This window comes from Brassica oleracea, chromosome C4 (genome assembly GCF_000695525.1).
Source record: "Brassica oleracea var. oleracea cultivar TO1000 chromosome C4, BOL, whole genome shotgun sequence".
NCBI lineage: Eukaryota > Viridiplantae > Streptophyta > Magnoliopsida > Brassicales > Brassicaceae > Brassica > Brassica oleracea.
The window spans coordinates 24,245,951-24,258,375 of NC_027751.1; the positions used below are offsets into that span (position 1 = coordinate 24,245,951).

The following is a 12,425-nucleotide window of genomic DNA, read 5'->3' on the forward strand; positions in this document are numbered from 1 at the left end:
CTATCTTCATAGCTCCTCTCCATGGATGTATCTCCTCATCCTCAAATCTTTTGGCGTGTGTTTCAAAATCCTCAACGAAACGGCCGCTCTGTTTGCGTATGTGAGAGAGATCCACCTTGGAAAAGATTGGTATCATGGGATTATTGAGCTCAAATCACAGAGCTTAGCTAACTCCTCAAGGCACCAGTGAGGGTCAGTGTAGTGAAATGAGAAGACGATTAAGGAGACCGCAGAGTCTTCTATCCCTGCAACGAGGCTTGGATTGATCTCTTCCCCTTGTTCCATTCCTTAGTTTTCAGGGAAGACACACACAAACTATAAAAATCCAACACACCCATAACGTTGGCGGAGACAGAGGCAGACTCGGAGGTAGGAGCCGCAACTTCCATGATCGAAGAAGGTGGTGGTAGACGACCAGGTAATTTAGGGGCGGCGAGTGCGACTGCCATGGCGGCGGATTTGGCATCTTCTCTAGTGAGAGTGAATGATTCCTTCTCAACAATTTCTCTTCTTATAGCTTTCAATCTCTTCACCCTCTTGCATCTCATCGATTTCGCCATCCTTGTACGGGCGTAATCTCTCAAGAATATGCAAAATTATGGTTTCCACGGGCAGAGGGGGCTTTAAGATTCCGTTCTCGGATTGCTTAAGATACATCGACGAAGAACGACGATGCACGGTGGAGACATCGACAATATCAAAGAAGAGAAACAGATCGATTACGAAAGAGAAGAGAAGAGAAGAGAAGAGGCCACCTTCCCTCAAGCCAATATCATATTGCCACGTATGGGGTTTTTACAGCTTCTACAACCCCCTCATTTAGGACGGGTTCTGTTTCTTTATTTCATTTATCATTTATTTATTTTTTCTTTTTTTCGTTTAGAACCCTTCAGTAAAACCTCCGATGGACCTGGTCTAAGGGTTTCTCCGTCCATCCTTTGCTTTAATGTCACCTTTTTGTTTTTAAGTCTTGCACACTCACTCTGTTTAAAAACAGGCCTACGCCCTAATAAATATTAGTAACAGCTATCTCTTTGTTTGTATACATGAGAGACAAACATACAGTTGTTGCATAGAAGAGTAAAAAAAGAAGAAGAGAATAGGAGGTTTCCTTTTGTGGGAAAACAGACAAGCAAGTTGTGGTTTTGATAATCTCAAGGTCGAAAGCTGTACTTTGGTTTTAAATATTGATGATAAAAGATTAAATAGTAAATACATCAGCAAAGAACAAATCCTAATATTCCTTTTTTTTTATTTTTATTTTGGTTCAGTTATTATAAAGACAAAGAGGAAAAAAAAGCAAATCTTTGTCTCTGGGTGTGAGGAGACAGGTGTAGGGTTGAGATGAAATCTGTGGAGGGGTGCGTCTCCCCACATAACTTTTTGCCGGCTTCTTCAACGGCTTTTTCGCTTCAACTCGCCCGTCCTTCGACGTCGTTTTATCCCCACCCACCTTATTCCGTCTCTCGTCTACAGTGCCCTCCGCTTACACCTGCTTTTTCGTTGTCCTATGAATTTGGTCGAAAAGCACTTGTCCTTCTTCTTATTTTCCCCCTAAATCTATCTCTCTTATACTGGTTGTAATTTGTTATTCTGTTGCAGATATTGGTCTGAAATTCTCCTTTGCCGTCTTCAATCGCCACTTGCCGCTCCAACCCTCGCCAAATGTATGCACATCCCATTACCCCCTCCTCGTGTTCTGTGTGCCCTTGCCTCTTTTTTTTTAAGGCATAGTCTCTTTCTTTACACTACTACTCGGCTTCTACTACTGCTTTGTGGACTTGTTCTGTTTCAACCCTTTAACATGAATAGGCAAAAGTTTTGTTTATTTTCCCCTGGTTGGTAGGGGGTCGGTCATTCGTATCTTGTAAGGTATTTATTTCAAGCTGGATTTCAAATCTACTCTTGTTCGCCCTCATTTACTACCTCAACGACACTTAAGTCTGAACACTTCCCCCTCCCATCCCCATGCTTTTACCTTTTTTTCTTCTTGTCTGTCTGTTTTATTTTAACATTAGCGAGCGCTCCTCCCTCTAAACACATCTCACTCTCTCTCTCTCCTTCCAGTAGCGCAATAGCTGAAATGAATGGAGATAGACCATATTCTCATTACACGGAGACGGGATTCCCGTATGCCGCCGCTTACATGGACTTTTATGGTGGTGCGGCTCAGGATGATCCCCTAAACTATGCTCATGCCGGAACAATGCATCCTCCTCATCAGGTTCTTTTCTTTTCTGTTCCTATGCCTTGAGTATTGTTTTGTATCTTACAACGGTCTGCTGCTGCCTACATAAGTTTCCTTACTTTGCCTATTCTCAGGACAGCCTGTACTGGACCATGAACACAAATGCATACAAATTTGGATTTTCAGGATCAGATAATGCTGCTTTCTATGGTTCTTATGACCTGAACGATCATCTATCCAGGATGTCAATTGGGAGAACCAATTGGGAGTACCACCTTCCCATGGTAAACGTTGATGAGTCAGTTCCACGCTCTGGGGACACCGATGATCATTCTGACGCTGAAGAATGTTAGTTATTTCTGCTGATTATCTTCTCTCTTTTTTGGATTTTTCTAAGCTAAGAAGAATATGTGTACACATGTTTACAGGCTTTGCAATTGAACATGATCCCGAGAGTCCTCAGGTATGTGCACCTACCTGATCGAAAAGGTTTTTGAATCTGTGTCAACTACTTCAATCTCCTTTGCGATTTAAAACACTGATATGCTCGTTAATGCCTGCCACAGGTATCCTGGCAAGACGACATTGATCCCGATACAATGACCTATGAGGTTTGTTCCAGTCCTTGTGAGCTTTTCTTTGCTGATGGAGATTGTCAAGAGAGGCATCTAAATGGTTTTTTTTGTCTTTTGTGGATCAGGAATTAATAGAGCTCGGGGAAGCGGTAGGATCAGAAAGCCGAGGGCTATCTCAGGAACTCATTGAAACGCTTCCCACTAGAAAATACAAGTTCGGGAGCTTCTTCTCCAGGAAAAGAGCAGGGGATAGGTAAAGAGCTAGCTACCTTATTAACAACAAATGTTCATCTCACACAATTACTCAAAAGCGTGCAAATGATGATCAGGTGTGTGATATGCCAGCTCAAGTACAAGATTGGGGAGAAGCAGATGAATCTTCCGTGCAAGCACGTGTATCATTCTGAATGCATATCGAAGTGGCTAAGCATCAACAAGGTATATTATTCATTACATGTTCTTCGTTTTACATCCTCAGTTCAACTGAAACGTCTCTATGCCTATGGAATGCAGATTTGCCCGGTCTGTAACAGCGAGGTCTTTGGGGAGCCCAGCATCCATTGATTGTCTCCATTAAGTTAATTGTTTTAGTTTAGTGAAAAACTCAGAAGAAGAAGCAAAATTAGTCTAAAAGAAGAAGATGTCCACACTATACTACTCTCTCATGTTCAGTCCTCTCTGTACATGTAATTTTTCATTCTACTTTCATTTTCGTTTATGTGTGTATTGTAACACTCGTATTGTATACTAAATGCTAGCTACAACCATATAAGCTAAATCCACCATCTACGGGGATGGTCCCTATCCTTAAGGTTCTAGTTCAGTTCTCCCACCCTCTACTCTACTATCAAGGCTTCAAATGGTATTTTTCCCTCTTCGTTTCATTCTTCTCGCAGTAATAAAACGGGCCTACCGCAAGATTTGAGGTGGGGGTACTACTGAAGCTGCTCGAACCTAGAGAACGTAAAGAAGAAAGGAGAAAGCCACCAATCTCCCTCGATTCAAAAGGCCAAGCAAGATGGAAGAACCCTAGTTGACTATTGAAATGATAATGTAAATTCTTATGTAAACAGAAACGAGGCATTCAACTGAATATACATGTAGTAGTAGTATATGTAATACGAATGTCTGAATCATCCAATTTCCCCGTTCTCCATAGTAGCATATGACATAATATAATTATGCACACAACTTGTCTTATGTAAGAGTTTGTTCCTGGAGTTGTTCCTGCCAAGACAAGACCCAGTGGTGGTTAGAGTTGCATCCCTTGTAAAGAAGATATATATATATATATGGGTTTAGGTTTTAGTACCTCTGTAACGAAGAAGGCATGGAAGCCATATGGAACCCTATGCGGCAGCTCCACCACTGCCACTGGCTCAGCCGACATTGTTTTTGCGTCAATCACATTCACACATGATTTCCTACCAATTTTCAATCAACATAATATTGTACCAGAAAGACAAAATGAGCAATTGAGAAAATACGAAACAATAGGAGGAGAGCAATAACTACCCTGTGTTTTCATCATGAACAAAGAATATCAAGTAACCATCATCTTCTTCCCCTGCCTCACGAGGGACATATATAGCCTCTGAACCGTATCTGCCTTGACCCAGCTCATAGATTCCTTTGATATTGCCTCCTACTTCCAGTATTTTTTTCCCTGTCTCAGCTTCCGCATGCAGATCAAACTTGATAATTCCTGTAACCTTGGCGATACTGTCCAGGATTGTTCCATATACATATCGCTGTTTCCTAAACGCACCACAGAAACAAGAAAACATTGCATTTCCTTGCTAGGGACAAAATGCATAATATCAAACACACAAGGACAAGGGTGAACTCATACTTTCCAGTGTAGCACTCGTTGATTCTGGGGAAATCAACTGCAGATGCCGATAGTTTTTTCTGAGAAGCTGAGCCCGTTTTCATGTTAAATCTCATTTCGTACCTGCAAAGGAAATAGTTGAGACAGAGCATATATATGGTTTACAAGAGAGTAAAAAAGGTCAGTGATTCTTACAGTTCGTTGCTAAAATTCTCAAGTTTTTCTTTCACATTCCCGCTGACCATGTCAAGATCTGGATTCTCAAGGCGACAAGTGATGAGGACGACTTCATCCTCTTCTTCCCAAGCATTGGCTGGATAAAATAAAAAGGAGCCATTTACAGAGGTTTGATTGGTATATATCGAATATGAAATTTTGACAACGTGATCCCTTGAACAGACATAGCAAAGCACACACCGTTATGGAATATAAAGCAGTTGGGAAGCTCAAACCATCTAATCATGAGTTCATCCTTGGCGTAGCGTGGAAGAACACCAAAACGAGCCTTTTTTGTTGGATCAAAGGAGTATACCATTTTCTTCTCTTTCACCATTTCCTAGAGAATCAGTTACATAGACACACGAATCTAGACCATTTCAACAAAAGTATATGGGAAGCAAAAATCTCTTGTGTGGCCCTATATATAAACTTGATAAATAACGTACCTTTGGCCTGAAGTGCATAGGAAGATCCATGAAGATTGCGTAAGTCTCAGTAATAGCAAAATCGTGCATCATGATTGGCTCTGGTATAGTAACTGGGACAGGGTCATGCATAATGCCATCTTCGGAGATCACTCTGTATGTGAGATAAGGAGGCGTATGCGAATAGCCAAATGTAAACATTTCGCCTGTAAGAGAGGGTCCATGATGAGTCAACAGAATGAGTAGCTTGCGGGCTCAGGAGATAAGGGAAGACTTACCCGTAGTTGGGTCAACTTTTGGGTGTGCAGTGAAGGAGTGGGTCAATCTCTTGTCATAATCCATCATGCCAAGAGTTTGCAGGTCCCCATCTTCCAATACTTTGACGACATCTACAAACCAAAAGCATTGACATATAAGATAACAAACACAAATCTTCCAACCTTTCTTTAATGTTAAAATGTGACGCAGTATACCAGAAGAAGAGTTGGTCTCTAAATAGATTATGTTGACAGATCTGAGCTAACTTTGAATTCCAAAAGAAAAAAAACGAGAAGGTAGTAGAGACTAACATGGCTTATCTGCCTCCGATAGAGCTAGAAGTTTTCCATGGTGATAGACGAGCGCTGTATTAGCTGGTGCATGGAGAAAGAGAGCGAGATTTAAAAAAAGAATAGTAGGCTAGGAGAGAAAGTAAAAGGGAAGAAGCAACCAACCGGTTCCATGTCCATAAGAGACGTCCAATACTTTCAGTTTGGTTCTAAGCTGTTGGAGATAGACCATAAGCAATCCCAAAAAACCCTTAAGGTCCCCAATCTGTAAGAAGACAAATGATTGATATGATAGCTCCCACAAATATGATGTGATATGTATACACACAAGATCGATCACCTTCATGAATTTGGCAGCTCCGAAAAACTCTTCCTGCTTGAGGCGTGATGTCTTAACATATCGAGAAACATAAGTTGCTTTCCCATCTTTGATGCGGACACCATGTATCATCCTGAAGTATTAAGATTCGTTTGAGATTAATGAAAAATGAAAGAGAAAGGAATTAAGCAGGGTCCTAGGGTTTAGGGTTTGATGAGACGATAGAAACAAGAAACAGTTGGCGGGCGTACCCATCTCCATCAAACCTGAAAACAAAGGGAAGCAATCATAAGAAGAGAGAGAGGAAGCCACCACCAGCAAATAATAGTGCAAAAATGAAATGAAGATAAAGACATGCCAGTGATATCCAGCGACGGGATCAAACTTGGGATTTGGACCAACCCTCACAAATTCACCATTCAAGCATTCCTGGAACAATTAAGAAAAGACGATTGGAACCCCTTCCTCCGAAAAGGATAAGGATGGAGAGTGTAAAGAGCTCTCTCACTTACTGGAAGATATCCATGGACGACGGGGAGATCCTTTACCGGAGGAGTTTCATCCCGGACGGGAGCGAAGTTGCCGGACAGGTAGTGGAGAGGCAGAGAAGCATCGTGCATGAGCTTCACAACAACTCTCTCCACAAGATCGAGAAGCTTTGAGGATAATCCCTTTGAGGGTTTAGGGTTGACGGAAACTATGCAGTTCTCCGCCATGAATGATCGATTGATTGCAAGGAAGGAAGGATTACGAACCTACTTGATGATGATAAAGAGCTTTGTATCCTTGGCAGAAACGCTGCCACGTCGCAACCTAACGGCCTCATGAAATTACCTCATATTATCTTTTTCTTTTTTTCCCAGGAAAAGTACTTCTTATCATTCAAAAGAAACGTACATGATTCGATTACCTCATCATATTATCTATCTTCCAATTTCAAGGATATTTGTTTTTTGCAGGCAAGGCATCAAGGCAATAGAGGCCTCGCAATTTTAACAGTGATAATAATAAAGCAAATGGTCTATCAGGTGGTACAACAACCGGTGAGGTATACAAGAGATAACTAACACATCTTTGGTGTTCGCCTACACACACCTTCCTTCCTTCAAACCTATCATCTCTCAACAGGACCTCCTCATTCACAAATGTGGGTTGGTTATTTATGGCTTGAAGTCTATCATCTCCCTTATGTTCAACTTGATGGATGGCCCCATTGACGAACATATGTGTGCGCTTTTCCAGTACACTCCTTTTGCTCCCTTTGGCTTGTTTGTCTCCACCGATTTCTGCATTATCCATCATTTACGTTCCACTCTTTTATTCAGCACAAGAGAAAAAAAAACGTTGTACTTAGTAGTAGTAGTAGTAGTAGTAGTAGTATTAAAATGGCCTACCACTGCTGCAAGGAAGTTTACGAGCAGGTCTTCCTCCGTGAAATTGACTTTCCCAAAGGGAATGTGAACAATCCCAGTTTTGTCTGCTCTGAATTCTACTTTTCCCTTCTTGAACTCTTCTATAGCCTGAGAGAGAGAGATTTATGCATCATCATTATACTATGAATCAGGAGCAGGTGATGTTGCCTGAGTAAGTAGTAGTAGGCTCTTACCTGGGGAATGTTAGCTGTGACGGTACCAGCCTTGGGATTTGGCATGAGTCCTCGAGGACCAAGAATCTTTCCCAGGCCAGCAACCTAACCGCCCAAGTTAAAGAAGGTTTAGTAATGAGCCTTAGATGACGAGCAACATTTCTTTGCCAAGAATGAATGAATGTCGTAACAGCTAAGCTATACAAGTTTATTTTATTAACAAATGAGTGGGAAACACACCTTGACCATCATATCCGGGGATGCAATTAGCTTATCGAACTCCATGAACCCTCCTTTTATCTGTTCGATCAAATCATCACTGCCCACAATATCTGCCCCTGCATTTTTTGCTTCATCGACCTTTTCACCTGGATATTATTATTCAACATGGAAGAATAACTTAGAGAAAAGAGGAGAAACAGAAAGAAAGATCCCAGTACATTTTCTCTATTGAAATACACCCATCCAAACAAGATATAGAAGGTCAACCAACCACACAAAGTATTTTCTACAGAATCCCTTGGAATGAACTGTCCGACTAACTAAGCATTTGGGGGCAATTAGTTACCTTGTGCAAGAACAGCCACTTTTACAGTTTGCCCTGTTCCTTTCGGAAGGCTCACCTATCAAAGACAATAATGCCTTCAGATTTAAAAATCAAAGTTATACATATATATATATATATATATGTAAAGCAAAATCAAAAACCATACGGTCGCTCGCAGCTGCTGATCATTGTACTTAGGATCGATGTTGAGACGGAAATGGGCTTCGACCGACTCCACAAACCTTGTGTTAGCGGTTTGCTTAAGCAAAGATATAGCAGTCTTGACGTCGTACTCCTTTTTGGTTTCCCTTAGCTTTTGGATCTCCAGAAACCTCTTAGACCTTGTCTGCCAAATGAGAGTAACAACCAAACAGCATGAAAGAATCATCATGCCAAAATTGCTCCATTCAAGGATACCGAATTCAACAAAAGAAAAAATCATGTTTAGAAAGCATACTCTATCTCTCTTGAGTAGCAAAGCTGCTTTTCCTTTCTTAGGCTTTGGCGGATCGAGGACGGCTGTGGCGGTGGACGTGCCTTCATTCTGCTCCGCGTCCTCCGTGTCGACATCAGCCTCTGCGGCTACGGCTGAGACAACCACCGGGAACGAACCTCTTCTCCCCGCAAGGAGAACAAGAGGGGGATAGAGTGCGACGCTCAACTTGTTGGGTCTTGGGTTGGCAGATGAGAAAAGAGACGGAATTGTAAGGTCCTTCGATGCGGCGTATGCTATCATGAGAGAGGAGTGAGTTGCGCAGACAGCCATTGTCGAACCTGTTTTGTTTTGCGTAGAGAAGGCGAAGTGAGAGCACTACCTCATCCACAAAGGGGATAATGATAGCAATCTATCTCTTTCTAAGCTATTATATTCTGCATGCTAGTGCACCACTGTTACAATACAGCTTATTTACAACTCGACACCTGTCATATTCTTGACCATCGATGCAGATTGCAATTTCTTCTTTTCTTGAAAAAAAAAAAAAACAAGCAATTTCTTCTTTCTTTATTTTTAAATAACATTTTAAACACATTTTAATATAAACTAGGTGTTTTGTCCGCACATGCGGACATAATTTTTTTATAGATATTTATCAATAAATGTACTATTAAATTTAAAGATAAATTTTTTTTAAGTCAAACATTAAATTTGTAATATTTTTATGAATCTTTCAATTTCTTAATTTTTATTCATTTAAAAACATTATTTTGGACAACATTGTCAATATTTTATTATTTTAAAATATGTTATTATATTTAAATAATTTTTATTATATTAATTTAAAATAATTATCTAATTAAATAACAAGTATACAACAGCTAATATAAAGCAATGTTATTCAATCAAATTTTTGAAATTACCGAAACCCACAAAATCTCAAAATAAATCAAAAGCAAAACAATGTTCAACCTAACTGAACTTTACATATTGTATTAACTAAAGTAAATAAATGATTGAAATTGTATAATTATATTGTGAATTATCTTCCATAATAGTCCATCCGTTTCATAATAAGTGTCACTTAGATAAATTTCACGCATATTAAAAAAATAACAAAATATACTAATCTATTCTTATTTATTATACAGTTATTTAAATAAAAATGATTTAACTAAACATCTATTGGTTATTTAAAAGGATAAGAAAGAGATTTAATGTAAGAATTTATATTGGAAATGTAGAATGACACTTTTTTGAAACAAAATAAAAAAATTAAAATGACATTCTTTTTAAACAAAGATAACTGAATAAACACTAAAATAGACCAATCATGTTAACAAATAAAACATTAATATATAATGTACATAAAATTTTCAATCTATTGTTATACTCATTTCTAAATGCTATAATAGAGGGAAAATATGTTAAAATCAACCTATATTTTTCATTTATAATAGAGACTGTATTTTCTTATAAATATAGAGATTAAATAGTATTTCCTTATTATAAAATTATAATTTTTTATTTTCAAAATGTTCTTTTAACTTTCAAACTTTAATAATTATAACTAAAACAAATAATTTTGGAAAATACAGTTTTATTAGAATCACATTTTTCTGTACATAATAGTCTTTGATAGAAATTGTAATTTAAATAAAGTTATAATTCTATGAAATTCTTGAAAAATATAAAACTAAATAGAGTTAATTAAAAATTAATATTTTGAAAATATTCACTTTTGGAGCCAGATGTTTTGAAAATATTTTAAAATAATTATATTCCCAATAAAAAAATATTTATAAAAATCAGAAATAACAAACAAATTTAAATCAACTTTATTGTTATTTCTTATATACCTTCTTTTATTATTTTAATATTAAAATAAATTGAATAATTCAGAAAAGTATTCCATGACATATTACGTTTACAAAAAATATAAATCAATTTTTGTTATTTTTATTTACATATTTTTAATATTTTAGTATAATGATAAATCTAATTATTATATGTATATATATATACTACTAATTATAAAACTTAGTGAATAAGAAAGAAAGACATAGATAAACACAAAATAAATATCCGAAATTATCTTTTCTTTTTTTTCAGAAACTTTTTTCATTTATTTTTTTGAGATAACTTTTATAATATTAATTTTTAATCAGATAAATAATGGATTGTATTTTAGTTATAGTTTAATTAAAATTATTTACTAAAAATAATAACTCAGCCCTAAAATCATGAAGAAAGTGACAAATAATCAAATTCACTTCTCAAATAATAGTATAGATCCGCACCTATATTCATTTTCTTCCTCCAAATTTAGGTATTGATTTTTTTAGTTTTTCGAATGGTCTTTGTTTTTTTTGACAAAGTTTTTGTTTTTGAAAAGGCATTTTATTAGCCGATCAGGATTCCTAAAAACTTGATTTCTTAAAAGTAAGAGAAACAAAACACTACAAGAAAACAAGCGATTTCCGACGGCAATATTCGTCGGTATTTTCGTCGGTTTAGGGAAATTCCGATGAAATTCTGACGAAACTAATCGTCGGAATGGATTCGTCGGAAAAAAAGTTCGTCGGAGATTCGTCGCAAATTCCGACGAAATTCCAAGCGACACCGACACCTGATATTCCGACGCAAATCCGACAACACATTTCGTCGGGAAAATGTTCACGGAAATTTATCGGAAATATGTCCGACCACATTTGTCATCGGAAAAGTATTTCCGACGACACACATCTCTCGGAAATTTCCGACGAAACTAAGTCGTCGGAAATATCCGACAAATTTTCGACGATATATCTTATGTCGGTCTTTTTATTTATTATTTTTTTAATAAATTGTATTTTATAAAGTTTTATTTTGCTTTAAAATAAAAATCTAAAAAACGAATTTATTTAAAATTTTATAGAAAAAAGGTTTGCATAATTTAAAACAACATTTAAAAGTTTTTACATAATTTAAAACAAGATTTAAAAGTTTTAAAAATTGAAAAAGAAACTAAGAAAATTCAGCAGGAAACAAACGCTTCATCTTCTCCAATATCTCTTCGTTTGTCTTCTTCTGACCCTCTAATTCAGCAAGAATTTTGGCGTTCTGCGTCTCCAGCGCCACAATCCGATCATCTTTGTTCTGCAGCTGCTGTATAATCATAGGATCAGGAGGAGCAAACAGAGCTTGTGAAAAAAAGCGCTATCATTTTGGTTTAATAGCGTTTCCTTGGACGCTCTGACATCACCCGTTATAAAAAGTCCAACCCTTTTAATAGCGATTTTCCTCTGTGCTATTACTAAGTGTATAACAATAGCGCTTTTGTGTTCGCAATTGTTAGTATTTATAATAACTTTTAATAAATGTTATTAAAACCAAATAATTTGATTTTTCCTAGTAGCAAAGATAGCAAATGTTTCGTGTTATTAATTAGTTTTATAATTATCCCAAAATTAATTAATAATAATTATTGAATTGATTTTTAAATAATTAATTCGAAAATATGAAATAAAAACAATATAAATTATTAAAATTCCAAAAATCAATATAATTATTCAAATCCCATAACACAACATTATCACATTCATACAAACCATCACACAAGCATACAACATATCATCAATCTACCACTAATAAACCTTCACAATCATCCCTAACATATACACTATCATCATCCATATCATCACCCATATCATCAACTTCTTGGACAGGTAAAGGAGCACCACCTAAATCCTCTTCTGTTTCCAACTCATGAT

The 12,425-nt window shown here is 37.1% G+C and overlaps 3 protein-coding genes across 9 annotated transcripts; 1 reads left to right on the forward strand and 2 right to left on the reverse strand.

Moving 5' to 3' along the window:
* Window positions 1-1,277: 1,277 nt before the first annotated feature.
* On the forward strand, window positions 1,278-3,541 carry LOC106341882 (E3 ubiquitin ligase BIG BROTHER). 7 transcript variants are annotated; one of them, XM_013780623.1, is made up of 9 exons: window positions 1,278-1,519; window positions 1,603-1,872; window positions 2,071-2,224; window positions 2,323-2,536; window positions 2,617-2,651; window positions 2,755-2,799; window positions 2,889-3,016; window positions 3,093-3,201; window positions 3,277-3,541. In XM_013780623.1, exons 3-9 carry the CDS (start codon window positions 2,084-2,086, stop codon window positions 3,325-3,327), a joined length of 723 nt encoding a protein of 240 aa, XP_013636077.1. In that variant the 5' UTR covers window positions 1,278-1,519; window positions 1,603-1,872; window positions 2,071-2,083; the 3' UTR covers window positions 3,328-3,541. The 7 variants fall into 7 exon arrangements, with proteins under 7 accessions (XP_013636077.1, XP_013636076.1, XP_013636075.1 ...); XM_013780622.1 differs by having other exon boundaries at window positions 1,603-1,667; XM_013780620.1 differs by having other exon boundaries at window positions 1,279-1,519; window positions 1,603-1,667; window positions 2,068-2,224.
* Window positions 3,542-3,803: 262 nt separating this feature from the next.
* Window positions 3,804-6,870, reverse strand: LOC106341879 (carotenoid 9,10(9',10')-cleavage dioxygenase 1). Its single transcript, XM_013780617.1, has 14 exons — window positions 6,618-6,870; window positions 6,464-6,534; window positions 6,357-6,371; window positions 6,127-6,238; window positions 5,952-6,051; window positions 5,808-5,870; window positions 5,517-5,627; window positions 5,260-5,444; window positions 5,012-5,150; window positions 4,790-4,907; window positions 4,616-4,717; window positions 4,279-4,521; window positions 4,076-4,187; window positions 3,804-3,990 (listed from the first exon to the last, which is right to left on the reverse strand). Exons 1-14 carry the CDS (start codon window positions 6,819-6,821, stop codon window positions 3,961-3,963), a joined length of 1,605 nt encoding a protein of 534 aa, XP_013636071.1. The 5' UTR covers window positions 6,822-6,870; the 3' UTR covers window positions 3,804-3,960.
* Window positions 6,871-7,003: 133 nt separating this feature from the next.
* On the reverse strand, window positions 7,004-9,092 carry LOC106341881 (50S ribosomal protein L1, chloroplastic; the record flags this gene model as incomplete). Its single annotated transcript, XM_013780618.1, is given in 7 exon segments — window positions 7,004-7,391; window positions 7,500-7,625; window positions 7,712-7,795; window positions 7,931-8,058; window positions 8,259-8,313; window positions 8,404-8,583; window positions 8,695-9,092. Coding segments are annotated over 7 exon segments (1,008 nt in total). The 3' UTR covers window positions 7,004-7,265.
* Window positions 9,093-12,425: the final 3,333 nt, after the last annotated feature.

Bases quoted from the DNA above. Each gene is read 5' to 3' on its own strand.
- LOC106341882 (XM_013780621.1), top strand. From the start codon at position 2,084: ATGAATGGAGATAGACCATATTCTCATTACACGGAGACGGGATTCCCG. The intron at 3,017-3,092 runs GTAAAGAGCTAG...AATGATGATCAG, and splicing joins AGGAAAAGAGCAGGGGATAG to GTGTGTGATATGCCAGCTCA. The intron at 3,202-3,276 runs GTATATTATTCA...TATGGAATGCAG, and splicing joins AGTGGCTAAGCATCAACAAG to ATTTGCCCGGTCTGTAACAG.
- LOC106341879 (XM_013780617.1), bottom strand. From the start codon at position 6,821: ATGGCGGAGAACTGCATAGTTTCCGTCAACCCTAAACCCTCAAAGGGA. The intron at 5,628-5,807 runs GTTAGTCTCTAC...TTTGGTTTGTAG, and splicing joins ATCGGAGGCAGATAAGCCAT to ATGTCGTCAAAGTATTGGAA. The intron at 4,908-5,011 runs GTGTGTGCTTTG...TATTTTATCCAG, and splicing joins CTGCTTTATATTCCATAACG to CCAATGCTTGGGAAGAAGAG.